At 39.8% G+C, this 26,964-nt stretch overlaps 1 protein-coding gene across 11 annotated transcripts in view; it reads right to left on the reverse strand.

Annotated features, from left to right (window-relative positions):
• Window positions 1-26,964, reverse strand: part of PTK2 (protein tyrosine kinase 2) — a 189,215-nt gene that overhangs the window by 117,349 nt on the left and 44,902 nt on the right. For 4 of the 11 annotated variants that reach the window (XM_053952708.1, XM_053952628.1, XM_053951892.1 and 1 more), the window contains exon 1: window positions 13,621-13,698. The exons of 1 other annotated variant lie outside the window; for it this stretch is intronic. In XM_053952708.1, coding sequence (XP_053808683.1) covers window positions 13,621-13,666 — 46 coding nt within the window. In that variant the 5' untranslated portion in view covers window positions 13,667-13,698. Of the gene's footprint in view, window positions 1-13,620; window positions 13,700-26,964 lie in introns of those variants that run through there. 6 more of the 11 variants (XM_053952197.1, XM_053952030.1, XM_053952114.1 and 3 more) reach the window with 2 other exon arrangements.

The following is a 26,964-nucleotide window of genomic DNA, read 5'->3' on the forward strand; positions in this document are numbered from 1 at the left end:
CACAAGTAGGAGATGCTGTCCAAAGAGACTGAATCACTGATGGGTTAAATTATTTTTACATTAAGAACATCCATAAAACCTTTACTTTTTGCCTCTGTTATTGAAGCTGAAATACAGAATTATGGAATGGTTTAGGTTGGAAGGGAGCTTCAAGATCATCTGATTTCAACCCCTGCCATGGGCAGGGACACCTTCCACTATCCCAGGTTGCTCCAAGCCCCATCCAGCCTGGCCTTGGACACTTCCAGGGATGGGGCAGCCACAGCTTCTCTGGCCAGCCTGTGCCAGGGCCTCACCACCCTCACAGGGAAGAATTTCTTCCTAGTATCTAATCTAAACCTTCTGTCCTTCATCTTAAGGTGGTTCCCCCTCATCCTGTCACTCTAGGACCTTGTCCCAAATTCCTCCCCAACTCTCTTCTAGCCCCTTCAGGCACTGGAAGGGGCTCCAAGGTCTCCCTGGAGCCTTCTCTTCTCCAGGTTGAACAGCCCCAACTCTCCTGGTCTGTCTCCATAGCCAAGGTGCATCAGACCCATTATCAACTTAATGGCCTCCCCTGGATTTGTTCCAAGGGTAAAATATAACCCTTGGGGCTTCCAAAAAGCTCAAATGAAAATACAGATATGCAGCTTTGGCAGCTTTCCCATAGACCACATCTATCAAGTCAATAGAAGCCAGTGCAAGACGATGATGTCCATGCTTAGAAAAGCCTGAAATCAAGTCAGAAAACTAACAGAAGTCAAATTAAATTTTTGTTATAGAACAAATCAGAAAAATAAACAACCCTATAAAAAAAGCCCATCCATGAACACATCCAAAGAGCCTACACTGTATATTCTGATCCTTTAAAGGGTTCATATGTTTTAGAAAAAAACAACAAAAACTTAGGAAATTTAAGATGTCCCATCACTCAGGCCCTATTTTTCAAGTTTTTAAAAAAAATATTTTCATGCAAACATTTTAAGTTCTCATGTATAGTTTAACATCGAAATATCACTAAAGGAATTTGTTTGGTTTCTCAGACATGCCTGTGTTAGAAGCTACGAAATTGATATATGATCATTTCGGAAGACTGTATTTGTACAGAGGTTTGAGTTAATTTTTCAGAGGCAAGTACGTTGTCACCAAAGGCTGCTTCACTAACTTAATAATTTGTCCTTGCTGCTGCCAAAGCTGCAGAACTTGCTACCCCGTTCTTCCCTGCCAAGCAGTTCCTCATCTACTCTTCCCAACCATGGAGCCCTTGCTTCCCTCTGAGTCCTCCTGCTACTGCTGCTTAAATGATTTTTGAGCTGCTTTTACACATTAAGACAGAATAAATCAGTCTGGGCTTATTTTTTTCTGGTTTTGGTGGGGGTTTAGTTTTTCTTGGGGTTCACAATCTAAAACTGACACTTCTAAGCCTCTGCTGCTAAACTATTCAATAATATTTACTGATTTTCAATATCTGGTCAAGACAGAGGTGAAGAGGAAAGACAAAGAGGGGGCAGAGAACAGGTAGGAGACAAAGAACTATTCCATTGCAATGATTAAAGAAGGCAAAAATAATTTGGTGAAAATACCAGTATTACAAATTCAAGTGTAATTTCCAACTTCAACCTTCCCTTCTCTTTTTCCTCTTTCTTTAAAGCCATTTATCAACTCTTACCTGGTACCCAGACAAGTTTGACCAACTAAATGGACAGATGTGAATAAAAAGACCAAGAATCTTTAACAGGGGCAGAAGTTGATTGAATTCTCTGGAACAGGATAGACAAGTAAGGCTTGTTTGCATCTGATACAAGGAAGCTGATGAGCACCTGTAATTTGCACCAAAATCAACAAAACAGCTGATCATTGACTATCAGGGCACCAATCACAGGTCTCCAGCCAGGCACTGGAATTTAAAGAGGTGATAGGAACTTTTAACACTTAATGAGGTGCTTCTTTTTTACCAGAGACCAATTGAACACATGACAGAACAAGTAACTACAATGAAATGCAAAGGAAAGGTTAATTTGAGATATGCCTGGCGCAGTCAACAGCAGCATAAGCACAACTAACCTCTAATTATTTCCCATTATTTTGCAAATGTCAAAGTATGGTCTTTAAAGATGCTCAGCATTTGTCAGAAACATGATTTCATTACATTTTAATCAGCTGCAGAATATTTCACTGAGCAAGTGAGTTTCATGGCTGACAGGAATTCGACAAGAAAAGCTCACTTAAAACGCAGTTATGTTCTTCTGTCAAAGACAACACCACTCAGAGGAAAATCTGAGACATTAAGAGTTAATACAATTTGCTCTGAAGAAATGAGCTGCAAATGATTTTCACACTCCAGAAGGAAATTAGTTTTCCCACTTTAAGAGGTGAACAGAAGAATACTTTGCTAATACAAAGAAGAGTAAAGAACAGCATACTTGATGAGACTTCATGGTTTACTCTACCCCTTTAGGCAAGATAAATAAATTAAAAAAAAAAAAAAAGCCCTAAACAAACAACCCCAAGTCACTATTTTCCACTTACTGCAATGCTACACATTTTAAAAGTTTTAAGAAAGAGCAAATTCTGATTAATTAATGGGCAAAACTAATTCCTTCTTTAAGATGTCAGTTAAAAGTGACCGAAAACATCCCTGTTCCACCCTTCTTTGTGGAAAATGTATTTTTATGTATTTTTCACAGCAAGAACTTGAGCTGCACAGACTCTGACACTTAGAGCAGAAGTGAGATAGGCACAGAAAGGGTAAAGCTGTAAGAAAAAACCCTCCAGGAACAGATCCCGGCGGGTTCTTACTGCAGAAGTGGCAGCACAGCCCAGCCCCATTTCCCCACTCGCTGTAATGATCCCCTACCACGCTCAAGGTCAGAAAGCTCCACTTCTCTCAGGACTTCTCCATCAGACTTGAGGTTTCTGGGGTCAGCTTGAACTCTGGAAGACTCTTCTCGACACCAATGCATGCTCAGTTTCTTTTTTTTTTTAACTAGACAACTCAAGATTCTTCGTTGTTTTGATTACAAGGAACTCACAGCATAAAGATTTTGAAGATGTAGACAACTAATACCAAAACTAAACACAACCCTGGTTCAGTTTCTATTCACTTCTATGATATACAAGGTAATTTATTAAAAATATCTCTTATCCATTTTCCTTTGGTTATCACAATTCAGTCACAGCATTTAAAAGGACACGACTTGAAAAACGTTAAATTATTTCCCTGGTGTGTCTGCCTGTTAAGTTCTGTCATCTGCAATGTCTGATATTAAAAAAATCAACCTAAAATCAGAGTTGTTGCTTTTATAAACTGGACAAATGTCCAGGAAAAAAAGCTAAATACATTTTTTCCTCATTTTACCAGATGTAAGACATAAATTTAAAACCGTATTTGTTCTTTCAGAGTCTAATTTTAAAAAGACAATAAATATATTGCTGTACAGCATATATTAAACATACAGATTGATCTTGATGTTTTAAAAGGCACTTAGCAAAGATGTATACCAATATAAGGTATTTACAAAGAAATAATTTTGGATAGAATTTGTTAATTTTTAGAGGACATCTTGCAGGAGAGGCTTAAATTCCATGTTTGTTTGTTTCGATGCAACAAAATTAAGATTAAAGGGAGATAACAAATTAGGCTGGGAGTATGACTATGAACATGTTGTTTTGACAGAAAGCTCTGAACTTATAAATCAAGTTATTATAACATTTATATAATCTTCTCTTACATGCTAAACAAAACAGTTCACAGTGATAAAACAAACAGCACCTCTCTGGTCTGAAATGAAAGAGAAAAAAAGAAAAAACCACAAAGTAATAATTAAAGCAAAAAATAATAGTCCATCTAAAAATTCAGGGCCAAATTACACTGTACCATCAATATCAAAGAAAATACAGGCCAGAATTAACAAATCCACAACCTAAAGTGTTCCATATCCACTTTTCTTCTTCAGTAGGGCCTTAATTCTGCAAAGCAACGCCCACCCCTATGGATTTCCAGCAGACTGGAATACACAAATGTGCTGGTGGTGAGTGCTGGAATAGCTGAGTGCACATGGATGAAGAAGGAGGAAGCATTCAGCACCTGAAAGGACCCAGCCCTATAAAATCTGCCCAGTCAGTCACAAAGGACACATTTTATGAGCAACTTTATTGCAGTGCAGGAGGCTGTCATTGAGAGAACAGAAGGGCACAGCTCACGTCCCACCTACTGCCTGATCTGGGAGATACTTTTCCTAGTAGAGAAAAGAAATAAAGCAGCACATTTTTATTCCCATTTACAACAAAACTGGAGCAACATTAGTAATGTGAGTGCAGACTGGATATACAGAGCAAGGAAAGAACTAAAGAGAAGGAAAAATATTCACGAATTTTATGGTAATAACCTATGAAAAGTTACAGATTAACTACTGCTTTGTATGATTATTGTAGGGCTAAGCATCACGTGTACCACAGACAGAAACAAAACAGAAATTAATTATAATTCCCACATTAGGGAAAGGGAATGACCCTCACTTCCCAAAATGTAGCATTATTCCAGAAAATCACAACCTCTTGTTTTTGTTCCTACCACTGAACAGGAAAATACTCTCTAGATTGAGACATCAGTGACTGATTCATAAAATAAAATTATTATTCTTGGCAGACATAAAAAATTATTTTAAGTTGAGGTTTGGTGTTCTCCCTGTTTATTTTATGTCTCCAAATACTGTGCTCATACTAAACTTTCCTGAATTTCCCAATACCATGCTGAAGAAAGAAGATTTGTGACTGCAAGGTTCAAAGCTGACTTCATTTCTCATTCTTCTGAGGATGCACAAGCCATTGCAACCACACAAGTAATTTAAGACACCTGAATGTAAAAATCCTTCAGCCAGGATTTTTGACCTCTGTGAACTCATAAATACAGACCCAAGTATGATCCCATCTCACAGCCAGTTTCAAGTATGAGAGTTTTTCCCCCATTTTGATGGTTTCTTCTTGTTCCTGAGATATTTATACCCAAACCCTCCCACTGTGGTTTATTTTACTTTGGCTTGACTGTGATTTTAACATTAGAAAAACAAACTGCAGATAAATCTGGATTAAACAGAAGTGACTGGTTGCCATTGCTTTTCTCTACTGGATAAACATGAAGTGTGTTTTAACTTGCCTGGCTTTTCCTACAGGACAGAACAGGAATTGTGAACATGACCTTGCTGTGTATTCAGGAGTATCCAGGGTGTGCTTGCTCCTGATTTCAGATAATTCCCATTTCCAGCTTGTTCTCTCTCCCATCTCCAACAGTCTCTGCTCCCTCCCAGAACAGACCAGACACAGAAAAAGCACAACTATTTCCCCTTCAAATTTTAGGAATGAACAATTTCAGAGATTCCAGACTAATTTCAGCAAAAGCAATTAAGGACTTGGATAATTCTGAGTAGAAGACTACCTGAAGGATGGTTTATCACAGAAATTATTTGGCAGCCACAGGAAGTGCTCCTGTTCCTACTGTAATACCTTGGTTTTCATTAGTGTGGGACACTACTTAAACTGCCCAAATGTATCACAGCCAGAGCTGGGAAGAGAAGTGAGGTGTGGCAGATAAGAGCATTACTCAAAAAGCATTTTTCATGCACCTCTAGACTGAAAAAAAAAATTTAATTACATTTAGATGTGCAAATTTGGTACTTCTAACATGAAGTCCAACACTACTGGTCAATACAGGTCACACAGCTTGTTCCAGGAAAACTAAAACCAGCAAAAAGTTTATTCAGTATCACATAAAACCAGAACCTATACAAACACCAACATTACTCTGGAAGGAAGAAAAGTAATGGGTATTTTCCTACCGAAGACCTGATGATGCCTTGTATTCATATATTTAGTTTATATATACTGTATCTAGAAAACAATATATAATATACTTTATATTTTATATTGGATACTCTATGAAATACTATGTGTATGTATTTTAAAAAATATAAAAGTAAAAACAAAATATTGAAGGGGCAAATCTTTCATTTCAAGGACAGAACAGGAACAAGGAAGAAATTCTCTAGTGTGAGGGTGGTGAGGCCCTGGCACAGATTTCCCAGAGAAGCTGTGGCTGCCCCATCCCTGGAAGTGTTCCAGGCCAGGTTGGACAGGGCTTGGAGCAACCTGGGATAGTGGAAGGTGTCCCTGCCCATGGCTGAGGGGGTTGGAATGAAATGATCTTGGAGATTCCTTCCAACCTAAACCATTCTGGGATACTATGGCAACGTCCCAACTCTGTTTGAGAAAACCACAGGCAGTAAGTCCTCACAATTACAACCACAATGAAACTCCCTTAATTTTAGGTTCAGAAGCACATGCAGAAAAGTCCACCTTCTGCTAAACCTGGTTAGTTGACAAAACATTAACTTATTGACCTGACAGGCACGACTCTTATGTGCCCATCCCACTTCTGTGCCCGAGGACACTGATAGGAACAGCTCGGCGTACAAATCTTAATTTCTTTGCCACTCTTGTGATAAACATGACACAGGAACCAGTCCTAAACTGGGAACAGATACACAGCTCCCTGTCACCTGAGCAGTGCCTTTTCCTTCTGGGAAGGGGCTGGGACGGATATCTGCAGCACATACATGCTTCTGTTTGACAGGTACAGCTATATGCAACCATAAATCTTTTAATTCATAAACCTTTTAATTCTGCTAAGATGAGTCAAGACTGCTGCAATCAAACACCTGAATGGACAAAAAGCTGTTGTTCAAGTACCTGGCAATGCAATTTGTTGCATGGGAATAATTTGTTAGGATCAAATTGAAAAGGCTGCTCTACTCCAAAGTATCTTTGTTGCAATTCTTCAGATTATCTTGACCGACCATCATGACACAGCGAGACAAAACCCCCTTTGAGCTGAACACACTGAGATTTCAGGAACATGATTCCTACTATCTCCCCATAGGAGCAAGAACAGATCATTGCTGAGTTGCAAACATATTAGCAGAAAGGTTGTGAGAAGAGTTTAAATCCTATTGCCCCTTATCTTCCAAAATCAGCTAAGAAGCTACAGAACACACCCAGTTCCTTCACACTCTCCTTCCCAGAAATAAAGATGCAACAGGACTGCAGACCATTACTCACCCTGCAATCACTTATGATGAAAATGTTCCTTGTGTCAATGACCTCTACATGGATGTTAAAGGAGAAAACTCAAACGGTATGGGAATCCATGACCAAATACTGGCAATTAAGTGATTAATTTTGCTTCATCAAGAGGTATTGTTCAAGTGAGGAAAGTCTGGTTTTACTTTTAGTAAACAAAAACAGCCAATTGAAGTAAAAAGTTCAGCTTTGAGTCTCAAAATGCCACTCTTCAGTTCATTACCCTCATCCCCTGCTGATGTGACCCTGCGCAGGACGTCACTGCAATTGCTGTGAGCCGCTGTCCCAAATCACAGCAGAACTGAAGCACAAACTGATTTTACTCCTGTATTTAGTCAAGATGAGGAGACTTGGGCCATGGAAAAAGCTGTTTCTCCTTAGACATTTCATTGGTAAAGCAAGGGACAACACTTCACTTGCAGATTCCAATTTAAATAGAAAGTACAAACCCCTAGTGCTTGCTGTTATGGATCTGAAATCATTGGCAGGAGAAACACTACTTCAGAACGCAGTGACAGTGCCTGGGGAGAAAATTAAGCAATCTCCCTTCTGGCAAAGTAACAAACCTCAGTTATCAAATCAACAAATGAAAAAAGGGAGTTTGTTTACAGGTTATTTTCAATAAAATGACTCAGCAGGATTGAATACACACAGAAATGCTTTTCTTAATATCTATGCTAAGCTACATTAAATATCAGAAGAGGACAATCCTACCCTCTTTCCATATGCCAATAAATACAGAATCACCCAGTGCTGGGCAACCACCAGCTACCTCCATACCTCAGCAACCCCTCAATTACCTCCATACCTCAGTAAACTCTGTCCTTGACAACCCATAAGGAAAAACTGGCACTGGCACTTCTCAACATGGATTCAACAGGAGAGACTGTAGGGATCTCATTGCTTTTGCATGATGATGAAATCTTCATTAATGATACAATATTTCTGTAACTCCTCTAATCAAATACATTTATGATGTCCTGTACTTAAGCTTCTTTTAATGTAATAGTTACAAAGATATTTCCTTATGTCTGGCTTTTGTTTGTTGTGCTGGGTTATAGAATTCAGCAGCTTCTACAGGTTTCCCTACTGTATTCTTACAGTGTATAATAATCTATAATGTCTCCAGTTTTTAATAATTCTATTAACAAATCCATATCAGGTTATGAATTTAGGAATACTAGTGAGGGTTTTTTACCCAGACAATTAATGAAAAATACATACTTTCTACTGGCACATCAACATTTTTATAAGACATGAATTTGCAACTATTCTATTTCAGCAACACTACAGCAAGTGAAGGATCGAGACAACCTAATACATTTCTTACAAATATAACACCAGTCACAAAAGCTCATTTCAGTACCACAGTCCTACCAATAAAAGCTTCCAAAAGAGACATTGCCCGATGAATTGCATTTGCTAAAAACACAAAAACACGTAAGAGATCATTTTTGGTATCTAATGTTGAAATACTGCAAGTGTTGCCAGGCCAACTGGGCAAACCAAATTATGCACATGTCTGTAGATGTATTTTACATACAGAAAATAAATATACACAAACACGCAATGGGAGTTGTGAAAAAGAAATTTCAAATATAAACTGAATAAGAAAGCAATTAGGGCTATAAACTCCTGGTTAACTTTTCTGCTTAATGCATCATTTCCAACAATGAAAGAGTCACTTGGGTGCCAACTTCCACACTTTGCTCTTATAGGCTTGTTTTCCAATGTTTCTTTAAAAGGATATCTCAAACATTTTGTTTTCCTTACTGAAGTTTTAGGTTTTTTCCAGGCAGCTCAGAATTTAATTCCAAGCTGGTTCACTGGCTCATTACCAGGTGCTACAACTGATAAGATCACACGTCTCCATTACCCAGGGAACCGCCAAATGCTCCCCCAGCCCTTAAAACAATCACTTTCCTTTCTTGTAAAAATATCTCAAGCTCCATCTTCCATTCCAGTCGTCTTTGAATACGGAGCAATCACCCCAGTGGGAATGCAGCAGACTCCCGGAGCTGCATAGTTCCTGTATTTTTAAGAATATTGAGCTACCACACGCTGTGCTGTAACACTGAAGAGGAGAACCCCCCTTGCTTTTCCAGATTATCTTCCACCTTTAAATATATACAGGCATATCAGGAATATGATACTCTGAGCAATCCAATCTAGTGGAAGGTGCCTCTGCCCATGGCAGGGGAGCTGGAACTAGATAGATCTTTAAGGTCCCTTCCAGCCCAAACCATTCTGTGATTCTATCAGCTTTTTGCCTCTGAGAATTAGTGGTTTGATGAGACAAACGTTATTTTTCTTCTTTCTATAAAAACCTCCCCAAAAAAACCCAGAAACTGAAGAGATGCTCTTCATGGTTTGCAAGCCTCATAGCTCAAGAAGCTACAAAGTTATTACTAAGTTTAACAAAAATTTAGGCAAGATCACCATTCAGAAGGAAATGGCCGATGTAGTCCATGTGGTTAGGCAACAACAGACTGTCAAATGACAGACCAGACTTTTCCTAGTTGTTTTCCCTTCAGACACCAAGGGAAAAGCACTTAATGTCACTCCTAAACTACACCTATAGAGCAAAGAAAAAATTCAAGAGCAGGTGCTTTCCTCCAGTAACTTCAACTGAAGCTCACTGAGAAGATGCAGCAGAACACTCATACAAACAGAATGGCCTTTTTCCTTTCTATACACAATTATATTTCCATGCTACATATACAATGTCTGTGTCAAAGAAGCAGAGTATCTTGCTTTAGAGATTATTTACCTGCCTAAAACCTTCATAGTATCACCAATTTCCCTTATTCCATTTTCTATGACCACCTATCACCTAAAAACCTAAGGGCCTGGTGGATTGAAAGTTATCACTCTGTCAGCAAAACAGCAGAGATTTTGACATTGAGATGGAGGAGGAACAGCTCTGACCTCTTCTCTTATGCATCCAACAATCTTGCTTATATTCAACACATGACCAGCAGGTCCCATCTGAACACACCCCCCCCCCCCCCAATCAGCAGGGCTCACAAAAAAACAAACCCACAACATTTAACTTGTAAATGCTTCTCTCTTTAAAAAAAGATTGCAACATCTGCGATAGGGCAAAACCCTTTCTCAGCAGATGAAATGCATTTCACAACACAGGTTAAAATTTTTAATATTTATTCTAATCAAGACCAGGTTTTTGACTGAATTTGGCTTAATTTTTTTAAGCCAGTATAGACTTTCCATGCTCATTTGAATGGCTGAGTTCAAGGACTGTGATCACCCTGCAGTAACAACTCACGTGGCACATTGAATTACATCAATTAATTGTTCATAAACGACTAAACAGAGCTCCTCTGGAAGATATTCAAGAAACTTCCTCCTCTTTGGGGTGGATAATTCACAGACCTATAGCAGAGCTGCTCAACTACCCTTGGCTGTCACGTTCACACTGCTTTCACCCAGTTATTGCATAAGGTTAAAATGGCAGGAATTCACAGGAAACACAAGAAAAAAGTTCACCAGCAAAAGTATCTAGGTCGAAGTGTAATACATTATACTATTAATGATTTTAACAAATTTCAGAGATGCTAGTGAAAAGTCTTTAATGATCCATGACTACTTTCTAGTCTGTTACAGGCAGAAAGGAAACGTCCCAGAATGATACCAGCACAAAGCTTCAGCACTTAGCTGGGAAAGGAATGGTGACTGCTCAGGGATCAAGACACCCGCTTCAATATCCCCCGAAGTTGTAAATGAGCTTGAGGATGATTAGTCCACAAGACATCAAATTACTTAATGAGAGGGAGGAAGCAGCCAAAAATGTCTTACTCCTATCCTGACTAAAGTAATACAGACTTACTGAGAAGAAATATGCCAGCAACGAAGTATATGCTTTCTCTTCATTCACCCATCAGAATACTCTCAAATCTGGAGTGTGCAGACCCAGACGAAATTATTCAATTCAGTAACACCAAGATTAGATTTAGATGTGGAGAGGAGGCAAAAGAACAACAACACCGATTTACAGAAATACTTTCTAAAGCAAGCAAATATCTTATTCTCTGTAGCAGTCCTACAGACAGAACCAGAGAATTGGCTGCAATTAGGTCATCCCATGCTATCGCTAAGAAGATTTGACGATTTCAGATTTAAGAACGCTAAAAAAAAGTGTGTATGAACACAGACTCACTGAAATATTTCAAAGCCTTTTCAAAGAACAAACATTTGCTGAGATCACACCTGGTACAATGAAAGCTCAATCTGTCCCATTCAAAAGAGAACAGAGCACTTAGAAAGAAGTTATGGATAATAAAACATACACATCAAGATCCCATTTTAAGATATTATAAAATACTTTAAAGTTTTATCAGTTTTTGCTATAGGTAACCTGACACTTCAACAGAAAAACCAAAGCGGCAGAATAAAGACATCAGAACTAAATGGTTCTCTCATTAATATATTACCTTTCTTGGACTGCAGATATCTCACAGCCCTTATCAAAGTAGGCCAGATCCGTCTCATTTCCCTAAGGTTAAGCCGGTGAACAGTACACAAAGTAATCATCGACTAAGGCATGGCCACCATTCAATGACAAATATAGCTCAAGCTATTTCTCATCTGTCCTATTTTTTTGGGAGGCTGTGATGAAGCTTTTTCTAGAAATCATCACAACTGGCAGCTGTGAAGATCCTGGTGCCTTTGTCCTTTTATGCAACCCCTGGTGTCCCCCTTCTCCCCCCAACAGGAATAACAAGAGATTACAGGGCTGCTCTCCATATTTTGGGGCAGAGGGGATGGACAAGCAATTTCCCCTGAAGTTATGTTCTGAGAACACAGGCGACGAGAGGAAGAGGTGGGATAATTTTTCATTCATTTTAGTTGCTGGAATGGGTGGGGGGGGAATCAATACCTTTTATCATGACCCAATGCAGCCATCCCCAGCCCTGATGGGGCGTCCTCTGGGACCGGAGTAGCGGGGAGAAACTGATACCTCAATAGTAACCAGCCTGAACAGCAGATGGCAAAAGCTTGCTTTTGCTTTCAGAAAATTCTTCTTCCCTACTTTTAAAAGTTACTTTCTGGGAGGTACCTTCATCCTGACCCCACTACAGTCCAAGGAGATGAATCCCAATTTCATCTAATACTTCTGTTATCCAATTTATGACACACAGAGCTGGTATTGTTGTTACCCCTTTACGGTAAACAAGTTTTACTAAAAGCAAAGGACACTCTGTATTAGCTTTGTTTCCAGCTACCGTTACTCATTGTTTACTAAATATCATTCCCTAGTGAGCTGACAGGTTCTGCACTTCATGAAACCAGGGTGTGGTGTTGCAACTTCTCCCATTTCTAAGTCGTTTCTATTCTATGTGCTGTAATATGTCAATGTACGGCAAGAACTAGTTTAGCCTGAATATTTCTGAAAGGTGCAGAAAGCAGGCAAGACAAAGACAGTGTTAAATGCTTCTTCGTGTGCCCTCCTAATCATTAGACAATAAAAATTGTAAATAAATTTAAATATTTTTTCAAGACAACTAATCAGCAGCTATGCCTATCAAATCCTTAGTTCGGATACGTTTGCCCTGTACTTCTGAAGTAACTGGCTGTCCGTGATCCAAGATTACAGTGACGCAATACTTCACTGCCAGTTTCTCTTCCAAAAAAGAAAGTACATTGAAATGAAAGCAAGCAAGAGGAAGGTTATGCTTACAACCAGCAACATTCAACTTTTTACAGTTGTTTTCCATCTAAGGAAGATTTGATTCTTTGGCTACTAACAGAACTTCGACCTTAATCCCTGTAAACTCACGTCCACAACTTCAGTATACAAATAACGTCCAGATGATAATACAATAAATACTAAAGTCTTGGGGTGCAAATTAGATTAAGATTATCACGTGAATGACTTTCCCATGTCCATCTAACTATTGTTAAGCATCAATTTCAGGTCCAACCCTCTCATTGTAATAAATTCATGCTCTGTGGCTACTTATTGTCTCAGTTTGGGGGTGGACAATAGGGGTGGCAAATTCGGAGACATCAAGTAAAAAGATCTAAGTCTTCCACTGTAAACGCTCCCTACGATCAGGATCAGACACTTAAAAACTACTTCTTCTAAAAGGTGAGTGAAAGCAGAATCACGCTCGCAGCGGCTTCAAACATACAAAGATCACAAACAAAGACGTCAGATCCTCAAATCAGTGCAAGTACAAACCAAACAGCTCAAGCGCTCTTTTCATTTCAAATCATTCTTAAAGGCAGAGAGAGGAAAAAAAAAAAATCCCGAAGCATCCCAGCTGTCAGGTGAAGCAGCTCCTGCAGAGGGGCAGCTCCGCACTGCAAGCGCATGACCAGAATACTTATTTTTTCGCTTGGCTTTGATAGGGAAAAAAACCATAGAACCACAGGTGGCAAAACGTTAAATTAAGAGGGAGAGAGAAATGCATACAGATACATACATACATACATACATATATATATATATATATGTACACATAAAAAAATAAAAGGTCGGAGTACCTTTAGCCCAGCACATGGGGAATGGGCTGCAGCCGCTTTTCTCCATGCAGCCCGCACCTGCCCGCCTCGGGGGCTGCTGCCCGGCCACCTCCAGCAGCCACATACACAGAGCGTGCTCGCTGCCGGCCAGCTCCGGCACACAATGTCCCGATTCAGCGCTCCGGGCTCCTGCGGGGGGAGGCTGGAGCCGCCTGGACGTGCCGGATCCCGGGGAGAGGAGGGAGCCCCGGCCCTCCCCGGGGCGGTGCGGCTTCACCTGGCTGCGGGGGGAGCGCGGTGCCCCGGCCCGCCCGGGGCTCCAGCGCGCTCCGCTGCGGGGGAGCCGAGCCGCTGCCTCATCTCCCCCCGCCCCGGAGCATCATCCACCTCCTCGTCCTCGTCCTCCTCCTCCTCCCCGGGAGCGGTGCCGAGGCGGAGTGAGCCCTGCGGAGGAGGGCGGGCAGGGGTGGGAGGCGATTACCCGGCTGCCATTAATATGCTAATCCCCGTCTGCTGCCCGCGCCCGGCAGTCTCCGGTTCACCCTCTGCGCAAAGACAGAGCGCTGGAAATGCCGCCTGGCCCGGCTGCGGACCGGCCTCGCTTCGCCGCCGCTGATGTTCCTGTTCCCGGCTTCCCCGCACCGCCCCTTCCCTGCCGCACCGCGTTTTGCCATCGCTTTTACACATTTGCTGTGTCCGCTTACCGACACAAGCACCACGCGTCCTAAATGCGCAAAACTTCCCTCTAAGCGCACGGGAACTTCCCTATAAGCGCTGGAGAACTTTCCCAAACTTCAGCAGGAATTGGGGTCACACCCTCCATCAGCACTTGCCTCACTCCACGAGATTATGGATGGAAGAAGCCTGGCAGTGCTGCTTTGCCCTGAAGAATGAATATCGCAGCCCACACCAGTCCTTTAGTCAGTGCCACATCCAGCCCCCTCTAAACCCGGAGCTTCTTTATTTATTGACTTCTCATCAGAAGGCAAAGGTCACCTCACACATTCACCCCAGATGGTGAACGGACTTTGTTTCTTCTTAACTTTGTAGCACCTAACACCAAAATTGCTTACAGTTTTCTTTTAAAATGGTGAGTGTAAATACTACAAAAGCCAATGTTTATAATAATCACACAACCAGGCAGAATGTGTAGATGGAAATAAAGCAAATATCCATTTTAAAGCAAAGCATTTCACAAAAATTATAAATAACTGATTCTGCTAGAACACGTATTAAAATCAACAGAAGCAAGATTCACACTTCTCATTAAAGCTCTTTATATATTCCACGGTAATCTCTTCTCACTCCCAGCCCTCAGCAGTAAGGCGTAAGGCTTATCCAAGACTAGAACCAAAAGGGAATTAATCTAAAGCCAGCAGCCTTCAACTTAACCTATCTGCCTACTTGTAGCAGCATGCATTCGTCTAGAGCATATGTTTAATTACCATTCTTTACTGCCATCTCATTTCTCAATATACTGACTGGCCTTGCAGAATTAGTGATGTATGTCAAAATTCTTGATTAAAAAAAAAAAAGAAGAAAGGAAGCAGCATTTAACTATCGTCTGCTTCTCTATTTAAACGAGAAAAAATATTCACTGGAAAAAAGAAAAAAAAAAGAGAGAGAGAGATTAGGCCACAACCAGGCCCATCAGATGTTCTGCATCACTGCTCAGGCACAAAGCTCTTTCTGGGGCTGAAGAAAGCCAAAGGGAACTGAAGACATGCCTGGGTGCCTTCCTCCCCCCACCACAAAGTTTTCCGAGCCCCTCAGTGCTACACAGACAGACAAACACTTCTAGAGACAAGGTCGATTATATTTACCTTCAATAATAAAACAAAACATGCTACAGTAATATTTAAACCCCAATTATTGTAGTTGTGTGGGTACAGAAGGGGCACAGACAGGCTCGGTGGCTCTCAGGTTGACACTGCAGCTGGCAGGGCAGGAAAGCTTTCACACATCCAGCTCTGCCATGGGCTTCCTTGGTGACCTTGAGCAAGTCAGACTTGTTTCCTTAGAAAAAGGAAACTGCAGATACTTCTTCTGTTTTCCTTAAGTTGGTTTGATCTGTGCTCTAGGGTGTAAAATAGATTTTTTAAAATGTGTTTCTTCCATGAGAAGAAAATGTTTTCCAGAAAAGCAGATAAACAATATCAAGAAGTAAAAAGGGGAAGGTCTAAATTAAATTTTATTTATGAAAACAAAACCCTTTAAGTATCAACTGGTAAGTGCATTGCCAAGGAGAGTTTTAATAGACAGAATGTGTGGACCCTGTATTCTTTACACTTTTAACAGATGAGGCTAATACAGATTATCAATCCAAATGTCAAGAGATACTGCCTGCTCATATAATACCAGTATTATATTCATTCTTCTCAAGGTCATACCTTCTTTTTTTTCTATTAGGCTACAAAATGAAGGTGAAAACTAAGTACTTCATAACATGAGAATTTTTAAAATTCAATTTTAGAAGCTGTCCAACATTTTACACCCTGAATATGTACATTTTTCACTTAAACCAAGTGCTTCCTTGATGCTTTTTAAAAAATACTTAATATCTATTTGTTACATATGCTCATTCTCTTCTTTTAAATAATGTGATAATCTTTTTCTGCACAAAAAAAAAAAAAAAAAAAAAAAAGCCCAAAAGCATAACATTTATGTTCTGGAGCTGTTCAGAGACCCCAAAATTCCAAGTTGCAGGGAGGAAGGCAGGGGCAGGGATGCAGCAGCAGCAGCAGCAGACAAGGCACAAAGTAAAAAAACAAACTTGAGAAGTTAAATACATCTCCAGTATACTTAATATTGAGTATTTACAACATTTTATAAATACTGCTCATCAAGTAGGTATCTGAGTAGCATTTATGTAAAGTAATCTGTTTTAAGTAATGCCAATCAGATTATACCATTTACTGAGGTAAGAAACATCTGTCAGAAATCAGGGCTGTGGAACAGGAGCGTTGGTTCTTGCATCTTGGCAAGATGCATTTGCTGACACACACTGATAGTATCTGTGTAGTAGTCTCTGTGTAAGCAATGATGATAACAACTATAAAAAAAAAAACCTAAAAAAATATTTATTACAAAAAAGAAGAATTCCTAAGTTTTTACTAAGAATATGTAGAAGCACTGGCCACTTTCCTGAAGCACACATTCTAAGCAGAAAAAAAGCTCAGACTACCCCAATAACAACAGACAGGCCAAGGTCAGCTAAGAAATGGCATTCTGCCCCAAGGAAATTCAAGTTAAGACTTTTCTGCTATGACTATGATTTTGGTTGCTCAATTTCAGCCTGCTTTTAAAGACTACTGATTATCAGCTTTTGGAAAGCAAGAGGGGAGGAAAAAGTCAGAAGCATTTTTTTTTTATTTTATCAAGGTATTAAGTTTTTAAAATTTTCTTTCTGGTACACTGAGACCGTCTCCTATTGATGTTGCCTTCAAAAACCAAAAAGCTCTGGGGAACAAAGGGTTAAATAACAGGGTTTTGTTTTTTACAATTGTGAGACATATAAAAGGTTGTCTAATTTTTTCCACTCAAGCTTATCCAAACAAAAATAAAGATCAGGCCCATCAGACAAACTGGAAAACCTCGGCTTTCTCCATGGTCATGTCCGGAGCCGGAGCTCCTGGGGGTGTCCCAGAGATCTCATTAGCACAGAACTGATCCCAGTTTTTCCCTCAGTAAATGGCATCATTAGGAACTCTCTGCTATTCAACTAATTTTTTTCACAACAGTTAATATCTCTATTCAAATTTTGATCAAACTGGCTGGCAAGTTGGAACATTGTTAGGAAGGAGACCAGGACAGATCTGAACAGGGAATACTTGTCCAAGTTCCACTGTGCTGAGAAATCAAACTGAACTCAGGATTTGGAAACTGTGAAGAAAACAGACAGATCAGTACCAGGGCAGTGTTGGAGGGCAGAACAGAAATTTGCTTTTCAGTTCCTCTCCTGCAACACCTCAGCCACCAGATGAACAGCACAGCAACAGAGATCTCCTGCAAGGGAGAAAAGAGCAGCCCATTCACTTGTTATAACAAAAATGAAGAGCTACAGCCCAGAGCGCACCCATGACATCAGCATTAGGGCTGGAGACAGCTCTGCTCTGGAGACAGGATGAGAGAGCAGGGAATGTTCAGCCTGGAGAAGGCTCCAGTGAGACCTTAGAGCCCCTTCCAGTGCCTGGAGAGGGACTTCTGACAACAGCACATGGTGATAGGACAAGGAGTAATGGCTTTGAACTGAAAGAATATGTGTCTAAATTATTAGGAAGATATTCTTCTCTATGAGGATGGTGAGACACATCCAGAGAAATCGTGGATGCCCCATCCCTGTAAGTGTTCAAGGCCAGGCTGGATGGAGCTTTGAGGAACCTGGGCTGGTATAAGGTGACTGTGGTAACACTCTAGCATCACTCTAGTAATTACTAGAAGCTGAAGAACAAGGGCAATGTTTTGAAGGAGATCTGCATATTCCTGTAGTAGATGGAAGAAGAGTTCATTACATTCATCTAGCTGATAAAGGAAGTTTTCAAACAAAGTTTACCCTCAGAACAAGTGCAAGATATTTTTGGTAAAGCCACGAATGCTTTCTACCGTGACAACTGCAGCCCATAAAGTTGAGAGTGCCTAATGAATGTTCTAAAAATTAAAACATGTTTATTGATCAAGTGACAATCTTCTGTATCCAAATTAATTTGTTTTTCCACGTTAGCATCCAGAATTCCCCAAACCTGCTGTCCAGACACTGTAACTGCACCGTAATCTTCATTCATCTTCATTCCCTCAAGTTAGCTCTTTGTGTGAGTTTTTTCTAAATATTCTAACTATTCTTTGGGTGTATGCATTATTTAAAAGTGGAAAATATTAACTACCCTAAGTTTCCTCTCAGCCAAAGTCAAACAAACATCATCTTTGTTCACAGGAACTACTGAAAAATGGTGCATTGTAATTATAACAAATTGAAATGACAACTCCTGACCTCTGCCTTACTCTAAACTCAGATTTGCTAAGGCTGTTTTGGAAATCTGCCTTGGATTACCTGGTCTACATCATCCTTGCCCCTAAGCAGCCCCTTTCTGCTCCACCCACACCTTCTCTAGCTCAGTTTCCTCCTGAACACCCTTTGCCAAAGGGCACAGAGGAGAACAGGCTGATGGGCTCCAGGACCTCCAAGGGTCTCTGCAGACTGAGAAGCTCTGTCATCATTATCCTGCCTCCAGAGATGGTCTTTCTTATTTAACTCTGAGCATTCTCACAGGCAGAACTGAAAGAAAAATGATATTTTAGTTTAATTGTCAAAATCCAAGCCCAGTTTTTCAACAGAGATGATTCAGCACAACTGAGAAGCAGCATCACCTCTGTGATATCATTTTAGACTTTGCAATATGAGCAAACTCTAATTCTATGCTCCAGACTACATTAGACCATTTTTCTCCTGAAGAGGAAAGAGAGCACTTACATAAACTCATTCTAGAATATAAACTGCTGAGGATCTCTTAACACATTCTTCTGGCAAAAAGTCAGTACAATACTGAATTTATTGTTATATTTCTCCATTTGGTGAGCTTAATAGTAGGATACTTTTGGGTATTCCCAAAAAGTACGGAGTTTTAAAACAATACTTTGTGACCTTCTGAACCATGGTCACCTGTTTAGTCTTAGCATCATTCGAGCTACATTTTAAAATAGTAGTTGACAGAATTCACTGGTTTTCTTTTCAAATCCTAACCTATTGGTAGTAGTAAGGTGGGGGAGCAAAACAGCTCAGGGTGTTGGGAGAGAGCAGGAGGAATTCAGTGTTAATGAGGTTTCCCATACCTCCCCTTCCCAAGGGATCCTGTGATGCTGTGCAGCAGAGCAGGCAGCAGTGCAGCCTCCCAGCCTATGCTGTTAAGACAACAGATGTTAAAAGGGACACTAAATTAACTTTATTTTCATTATTCCATAAATAAAGACTAGCCATTTTTTAAACCCATATGGGTTGTATTAGTTTTCAGGCATGAAAGTTGTAGCAGATTTCCTTGTGGGTGGACTAAGCTGCTCATCTTCTCCTACTTCCTTCCCTTTACTTTTTGAAGACTTTGCTGTAGAGAAGGATAAAGTCAATGCCATGAAAGCTGAAAAAGGTTTAAAATTACTCCTTCCTTAGGACACTGATTCAAAATCTCTGCTTCTTCTTGTTCCAGGCTATTTACAAAAAAATCCACCCAACAAAACAATTTCTATCCTCAAGACATCTTTGAAAAGTTCATTCACTATTCCATTGCTTAAAGCTAAAATCTGCTTCATGGACACCTGGAGAGAAGAAGTGAAAAAAAAAAGAGAAAAAGTGAATCCTACACATGCTATTCCTTATTTTACTGCAAAATAAAATCTGATCATTTTGGTCTGTGACAGATTCACTGTGCTTATCAGTTTGCATTGCACACCTTCAGCTTCCACTGTGGGGTGACTGGAGAAGGAGTGAGACAAAGCAATCCAAATGGTCACCAGAACCTTTCTTGACCTTATAAAGCTTCCCTTTTTTATGGCAAAAACCTTCCATTTATGAGGTAAACACAGCAGAAGGTATCTGAAGGGGAAGGACCCCAGCCCTTTGATGCTGTTTAAAGGAATTGCATTCTGTGAGGATTACTTTTGTTCAGTGGAGGGGATCCTTGAGTGGATCAGTTGACCTTACAGATTCTTAAAATCCACCTTTATCAATTCAAGGGAAACCTAGAAATAATTAGCCACATCTTCTAAGAGGGATATAGGAAAATGAAGTTGCTTCTGGGTCAGCAAATCTCTTCAGTGTCTCGTCTTATCTGGGTTGCTTTCTCTCTCATCTATCTAAGGACCAATTCAACAAAAGAAAGTAAGAAAGCTGTGCAGCCACATAGGGCCCAGTTATTTACCAGAAATGGTGTCACCTGGACATGTCTTCCTTGTCCTGCTTCTTCTCCAAGTGCCAAATACAAAGCTAAAACAACAGCTCATCAAAACACTTTTAGTTGCAAACATCTTTTTAGGAAAAAATTGAACCTGACTTCCAGTGTTACATAAGCCACAGATATAACATCAGCAACTCCTCAGACTCCCAAGCTATTAAATGCAATTACAAACTGAATAAAACAGTAATCCATGACCTCACAATAATGCAGTATTTTTCCATTTATGTATGAAAACACACTGGTGGAACAGTTCATATCGTATTTCTTAGTGAAGGATGAGCATAGCATAAATCCCTTGTATATAAACAAACTCTTATAGGCTAAAACAAAGAGCTATTTAAGTTTAAAATTCTGGAGTCACAGAATAAATCAACAAGCCAATGCTGATACCCTTCAAGTCTAAGAAAGGAGAAAATTAAAAATTAATTTTTGATTTTTACAGAACATCTTTTTAAAGTTTTATAATGCAAACATTAATGCTGCTCTATTACCAAGAAAATTCAGTGCCTAAGCTATCAAGCAAAGAAAAGCATATTTTAAAAAAATAAGAAAATATTGTTAAATAGGCACAAATCCCCCTTTCCCTCTGTAATTAGCAAAATTTGGATTGAAAAAAAAATAGTTTGATGCTTTGTTTAGGAGAACCTCTAGTAGAGGCCAGGTGTAGCTGAGCCTCTAAGCCACAGAAAATTCAATTCCTATTCACTTTAATCAGCCCCTCTTCCTATTTTGTACCAAGAAGGGACATTCACTTTTCAGAAACTTTCAGCTACATTGCTGCTTCATGAGACCAGCAATAAACTTCCAAGGAACTTTCCAAGGAAGGAAATGACTCCTCAGGCAGTCATTTTATGCTGTTACAGGGACTCAAAGGTCATCCTCAGCTAACACAAAATCTTTTCTTCAATGCAAAATCCACCACCTTAAATAGCCTCATTTGCTCCTCCAATTACACAAGACTGCACAGTTCTGCTGAACAAGTTTTGTTTACCTAGGAAAATTCCTACAGAGTGGTGTCAAAGATCTCTGAAACAAAAGAACTTGTTGCTTCATTTTAAAAAAGGCTTCCAGGAGCTCATCACCAAATGCAGCTCAGGTTAGTGGAGGTAACCAAATGTTCCAGGATGGAGCAGCATTCAGTGTGTCAAAGGCAGCACATATCCTCTCTCTGCATCCTTTCATAGCAGTAAATTGATGACCAATGCAACTTCTGCTCTGTAGCTCCAAACTCAGCTGAGCTTTAAGTGTAGTAAGCTTTACCCAGTGACTTGACAACTTCAGCACAAAAGGCTTTGATGAAGCTGAAAACAGATGTGCAAGAAGGCTGATATAAAAATGAAAATAGGCAAGACCAAGTGTACAAAACGAACTGATACAGCTGAGAAAGATGTTTGGGCACAGCCCTTCTTCAGATCTGAAGAAGCAATGTTAAATAAGTATCCTATGTCTTCAGATGTTAAACAAAACATCAAAAAGCAAAAAAAAACTCTGATGGCAGCCTGAATGACCTACTTTACCAAACATCACAGGGCCAACACTGTCAGCATGTAACAGCATCTGACAGGGCCAAGAGCTCATCTCTTGTACAGTTCTGAGCTGCAGAGCACAGCTTCCAAAAAACCTCTGGTACTGCTCTCCACAATCCCATTTGATGCATTTCAAGACTCAGTACTCAAGCTTTTAAGTGAACATGAGACCAGGACAAAGAAATATCAGTGACTGCATACACAGAGGAAGAATATAAACCTTGTCCTGCCACACAAACATGAAGAAGAAATGTCATCAACTTAAACTGGCAGTAGGAAAGTTCAAGGACCCTGAAATAAATGCCCAGTAAGAATTTTTAAATTGCAGAAGATGTGAAACTGTCATCTTAACAGGTTAAATGTCTTCAAGGAATGACTTGAGTCACATCTGCCTTGGGGTAGGACAGAATTCCTTCATCCCTCAAGTTTTGAAGTCATTAGACAAATCCTGATCACTGTCCTTAGAATTTCTACTTAATACTCTACTTTTAGAAGTTCTATATAAAAATCTCAGTAATTATGTTACTGATGTTTCCAGAACCTCATTGGTAGTCACTACCTCTAACACCTCACTGAATCATTTGGCTCCCTCATCCTTCTCTATTGCAAAGCCTCAAGTTTCAATAATACCTTTTACTCCACCTTTTGGAGGGCACATAGATGACCAGGGAACACTCAACAGGGATTTCAGTGCTGATCAATAATTTTTTTACTGGGACTAAAAGCCTTAGTAGCAGTCTAACCTTTCCTTAGTATCATAAAATACCCTGAGTTGGAAGGGACCCACAAGAATCATCAAGTCCAACTCCTGGCCCAGCACAGGACAACCCAGACAATCCCACCACATGCCTGAGAGAGTTGTCCAAACACTCCTGGACTGTCAGGAGTGGTGCTGTGACCATTTCCCTGGGGAATCTGTTCCAGTTCCCAACCACCCTCTGGGTGAAGAATCTTTTCCTAATATCCAACCTAAACCTCCCCTGACACAGTTTCAGGCCATTCCCTTGGGTCCTGTCTCTGGTTACCACAGAGATCTGTAGTGGAGATCAGAGATACCAGTTCAGCTGCTCTTCAAATCCATGAAAATTGGCTTCACTAAAGACATCTGAAAACAATGTGAATCACAACATAAAGTCTATTAATCTGGAAATACAGTTCCAGTATTTCTCTGTATTAAGCCTTTCACAAAAAGAGTAATCACAGATAATTCTCCTCAATTGTCATGGGGAAAAAAAAAAACCAAACCATTGAAACCATTCCAGTAAGTCATCTGAATGGACAGTAACAGAAAGTTTAAAGATCTTCTTAAAGGAATAATTAGTACATAAAGATATAATCTGGAAAACATCTCTGTGCCAGAGTTAAACAATGTAAGAATTTCTTAAGAAGTGTCCCATCTATCTCAAGTGTAATTCCAGCCCACTAATGGAAGCACAGGCATTTAATAGCCCTCTTCTGTTATCCTGACCCTTTTTCAGAGTAAAGTCCTGAGGAAAAATGTACTTGCTACAAGAACATACTTTATTGTCGTTAAGTCTAACCCCTCCATATGAAAACCTGAAGAACATCAGCTTTATACCTGACAAAAGAATTTTTGCAGTTTTTCATATTCAAATTATTGATCCCCAGGGAAAAGGCCTGCAAGACACACCATGGCTATCATAAGGTGATGGGATATTTTCTTAAATATGCTCTTGTTTTAAATATTAAATTTAATATTTTCTTCTGAAAATAAAAAAGGGAGGGGGAGGGAGCCATAAGTATCAATTTTTGTTCTTATTTCCTTTTCCCAGTCTTTGGTGTGCAAACAAAGCCAGAACAAACAAGTTACGAGCTAAGGACGCAAGGAGAGTGTTCAAACTATACATTAAGGATGTAAAAATAAATCAAAGGAAAGATCATCTAATCCTTTATTTATGGTCATTTTAGGCGTAACTTAGAACAAAACAGTTGATTAAAGTTCACCATGGAATGTTTTTCCTCTTGGTTCACTGTAGTCAGTGATGTTCCTCTTCAAACAAGCTCGTGTGTATTTTGGGAGAAGATCCCAAGCCACTCCCAGCCCAGGTCTTGCGGAACAAAACACACACTAATAACTAACATTTTGTAAAAACCAAATACACAAGATCCAGCTTGATATTCAGATTCTTTCTTTCACAGTGTTATCTCCACCATTCCTTTACTCCATAGCTGTTGCTGTGAAGACCCTGGGTAGTAACACACTCCAACACTACAGCAAGGGGTTACAGAAATTCACAGAAGCTGCACTTCCTGTGGAACAGTTGTATAAAAACAGTGAATGCATCATGAGCATCAGCAGAACAGACTAAAGAACACATATTTAGGAACCATGATTACTGGACTCTTCAGTTTGCCAAATTTCATCTTGTCCTTAAGTAATTCCGCACTAGAACAAGACACTTTCATTGACTGCCACTGAAGGTTTTGTGCTGTAAAGGAGCAGCAGAAGCTCGTTCCCAATATCCTGATGCCCTGATTATAGCACACTGCCCTCCATGTGTGAGGCTGGCTCTGTTCTCGGATATTTTTTTTTTCTCCTGTAAAAGAAGATAGATGAATTCTCCAATCACTCTTAGCAGATACACATCCTCTACCTTGCCTATACAAAAACTTTTACAAACAAGAAAAACCTGCTAAGGCAAAAGCAAAAAACAATCCTGAAACCCCTAACCACTTATCAAAAACCCTTCAAAAATACTTTTAAAATGTCCAACCACCCAATGTCCCATTTTAGTAACTTTGAAAGAGTCCAGACAAAATTTTAATTCAAATCTCCAAGTACATCATTAGAATAACCCTTGCCAACATCCCTCCAGCTGTTTCTGCACAGCCATCAGCAGCCAGTTTGCCAGCAAGAACATCCATGTGGCTGTACAGAGTGCAAAGAACTTTCCTCGCTCAGGGAATTCCTCAGCTGAGTGTGAACTGCCAGGTCCTGCAGATCCACCCATACTTAATGGCACAGAACCCACAAGGAACCATTTTTGCTCTGTATTCCTTTGACACCAAAACAGGTAAACATCTTCTCAGAGTACATAAGCATCCTGTTCCAAACAAAACATTACTACAAGTTATTTATTTTTTGACAGCATGTAGTACAGAGCTCTGAGTTCCTCTGCAATTCCTCTGATATTGTACCAAGAAAAATCTGTAGTTCAGATTCAATAGTTTCTGTCCAAGGTGTCCCTTCCCCTGCACAAAAAGCAGACCCCAAAGAATTTTCAAGGTTTTCTTCTTTTATATTTTGTCCAAAAGCTCTGTAACTTGCCTTTTTTTTTTTTTTTTTAATAAGAATGCCAACTGTTAGTATGTTTAAAATAAAGCACTGAATGATCCCCACTCCTTGCACCCTTAACTAGATAAGACAAACTAGACACCTCTCAGATGGAACACTGACAAATCTCTCCCTGGTAAACCTGGCTGAGCATGTCACCACGTGCCCAAATGACACTGAGGCTCAAGTTTCTTGTCCATCCTCAGCGAGAAAATAAATATTATCTCATTATTTCTAAAACAAACTTTCCAAACTAGGAATAAAATCACATACGCTATCTAAAAGAATGAAGACTATGTGCAGCTGACTTCATTCAAAGCTGAACTGCATAACTGTAATTCAGGGTATTTCAGGTTATCCAAAGTGGAGCAGTCACACCTTTTTCTGCCACTTGCAAAAACAAGTAGAACAATTTTCCCTAGGAAAAGTATCCTTATACCTCCAAACAGCATAATTCCTAAAGATGTAGTTTGCAGTATCAATTTCTAAGGAAGCATATAAAAATTTCCAATTTCTTCTAAATGAGAAATTAATTAAAACAAAGAAAGATAATCTTTGATGCTATACATTCAAGCGGTACATTTCCATATGATGCACCCTTGATTGCTGGAATTCTTCCACTTTGAGATGACTGCCCAGGAAGAAGGCAAGAACAATCCTCACAGTAGTGTGGATGTCTCTGAAACCATGGGAGCCAGAACTACAGGAAAATATAGGGGAATGTGCTGAACTGCTGATTTTTTTGTTTGTTTTAAAGTGTCAGACTTTATTGATCCAGCTTGTTAAGAGTCATAGGGACACGGGAGAGAGGACTTGAAGGACCTTTCATGTCATCAAATCCTACTCCCTCCCTCCCTCCTTATGCAATCATGTCATAGTCCCATTAAGTGCCCAATATATCAAATTTCACTTTCTTTGAGCATAAAATCAGTCTAGAGCAGATACCAGGGGTGCCACATAATTCCCAATAAATTTGGTTTATGTCCTGATTTTTTTTTTAATACATACTCTCAATTCTCTATATTGAAACTTCTTTTGTTCTACCCCCTCTCCTCCTTTTTCCTCTATCCCCATACCCAATCCCAGAAAAACAATGTTCTGCAGCCAGGGCAAGTTTCTTAACTATAAATCATTTCACAGGCTGCCCTGGCATATGGGGGAGGTTCCTGACAGCTGGAAGAAAACAAACGGAACTTGAAGAGGGGAGGGACAAAGTGATGGAAGTAACAACACTGGAAGCCATTTCTAAACAAATGAGAACAATAAGGTGATCAGAAATAGCAAAGATGTATGAAAGGGAAAACATGCCTGATCAACCTAATGAACTTCTTTGATTAAAATACAAGCTTGGCAGATGAAGAGTTGTCATTTCTCTTAACTTCAGCAATACTTTCAACACTGTCTCCCATGACAGCACCATAACAGACAAACTGATGAAGTTATGGACCAAATAAATGGACAGACAGATGGCCTGGAAACTGTCTGGACTGTCAGGCTCAAATTTCTAAAGAAAAAACACTACAATTTAGCTAATTTGCAGTTTCTTGAGGTGTATAATATATCTCATCACCTCAGTATTACTACACAGGTCAGCCTCACTAAT

The sequence above is a fragment of the Vidua chalybeata genome, chromosome 1, assembly GCF_026979565.1.
Source record: "Vidua chalybeata isolate OUT-0048 chromosome 1, bVidCha1 merged haplotype, whole genome shotgun sequence".
Classification (NCBI taxonomy): Eukaryota; Metazoa; Chordata; class Aves; order Passeriformes; family Viduidae; genus Vidua; species Vidua chalybeata.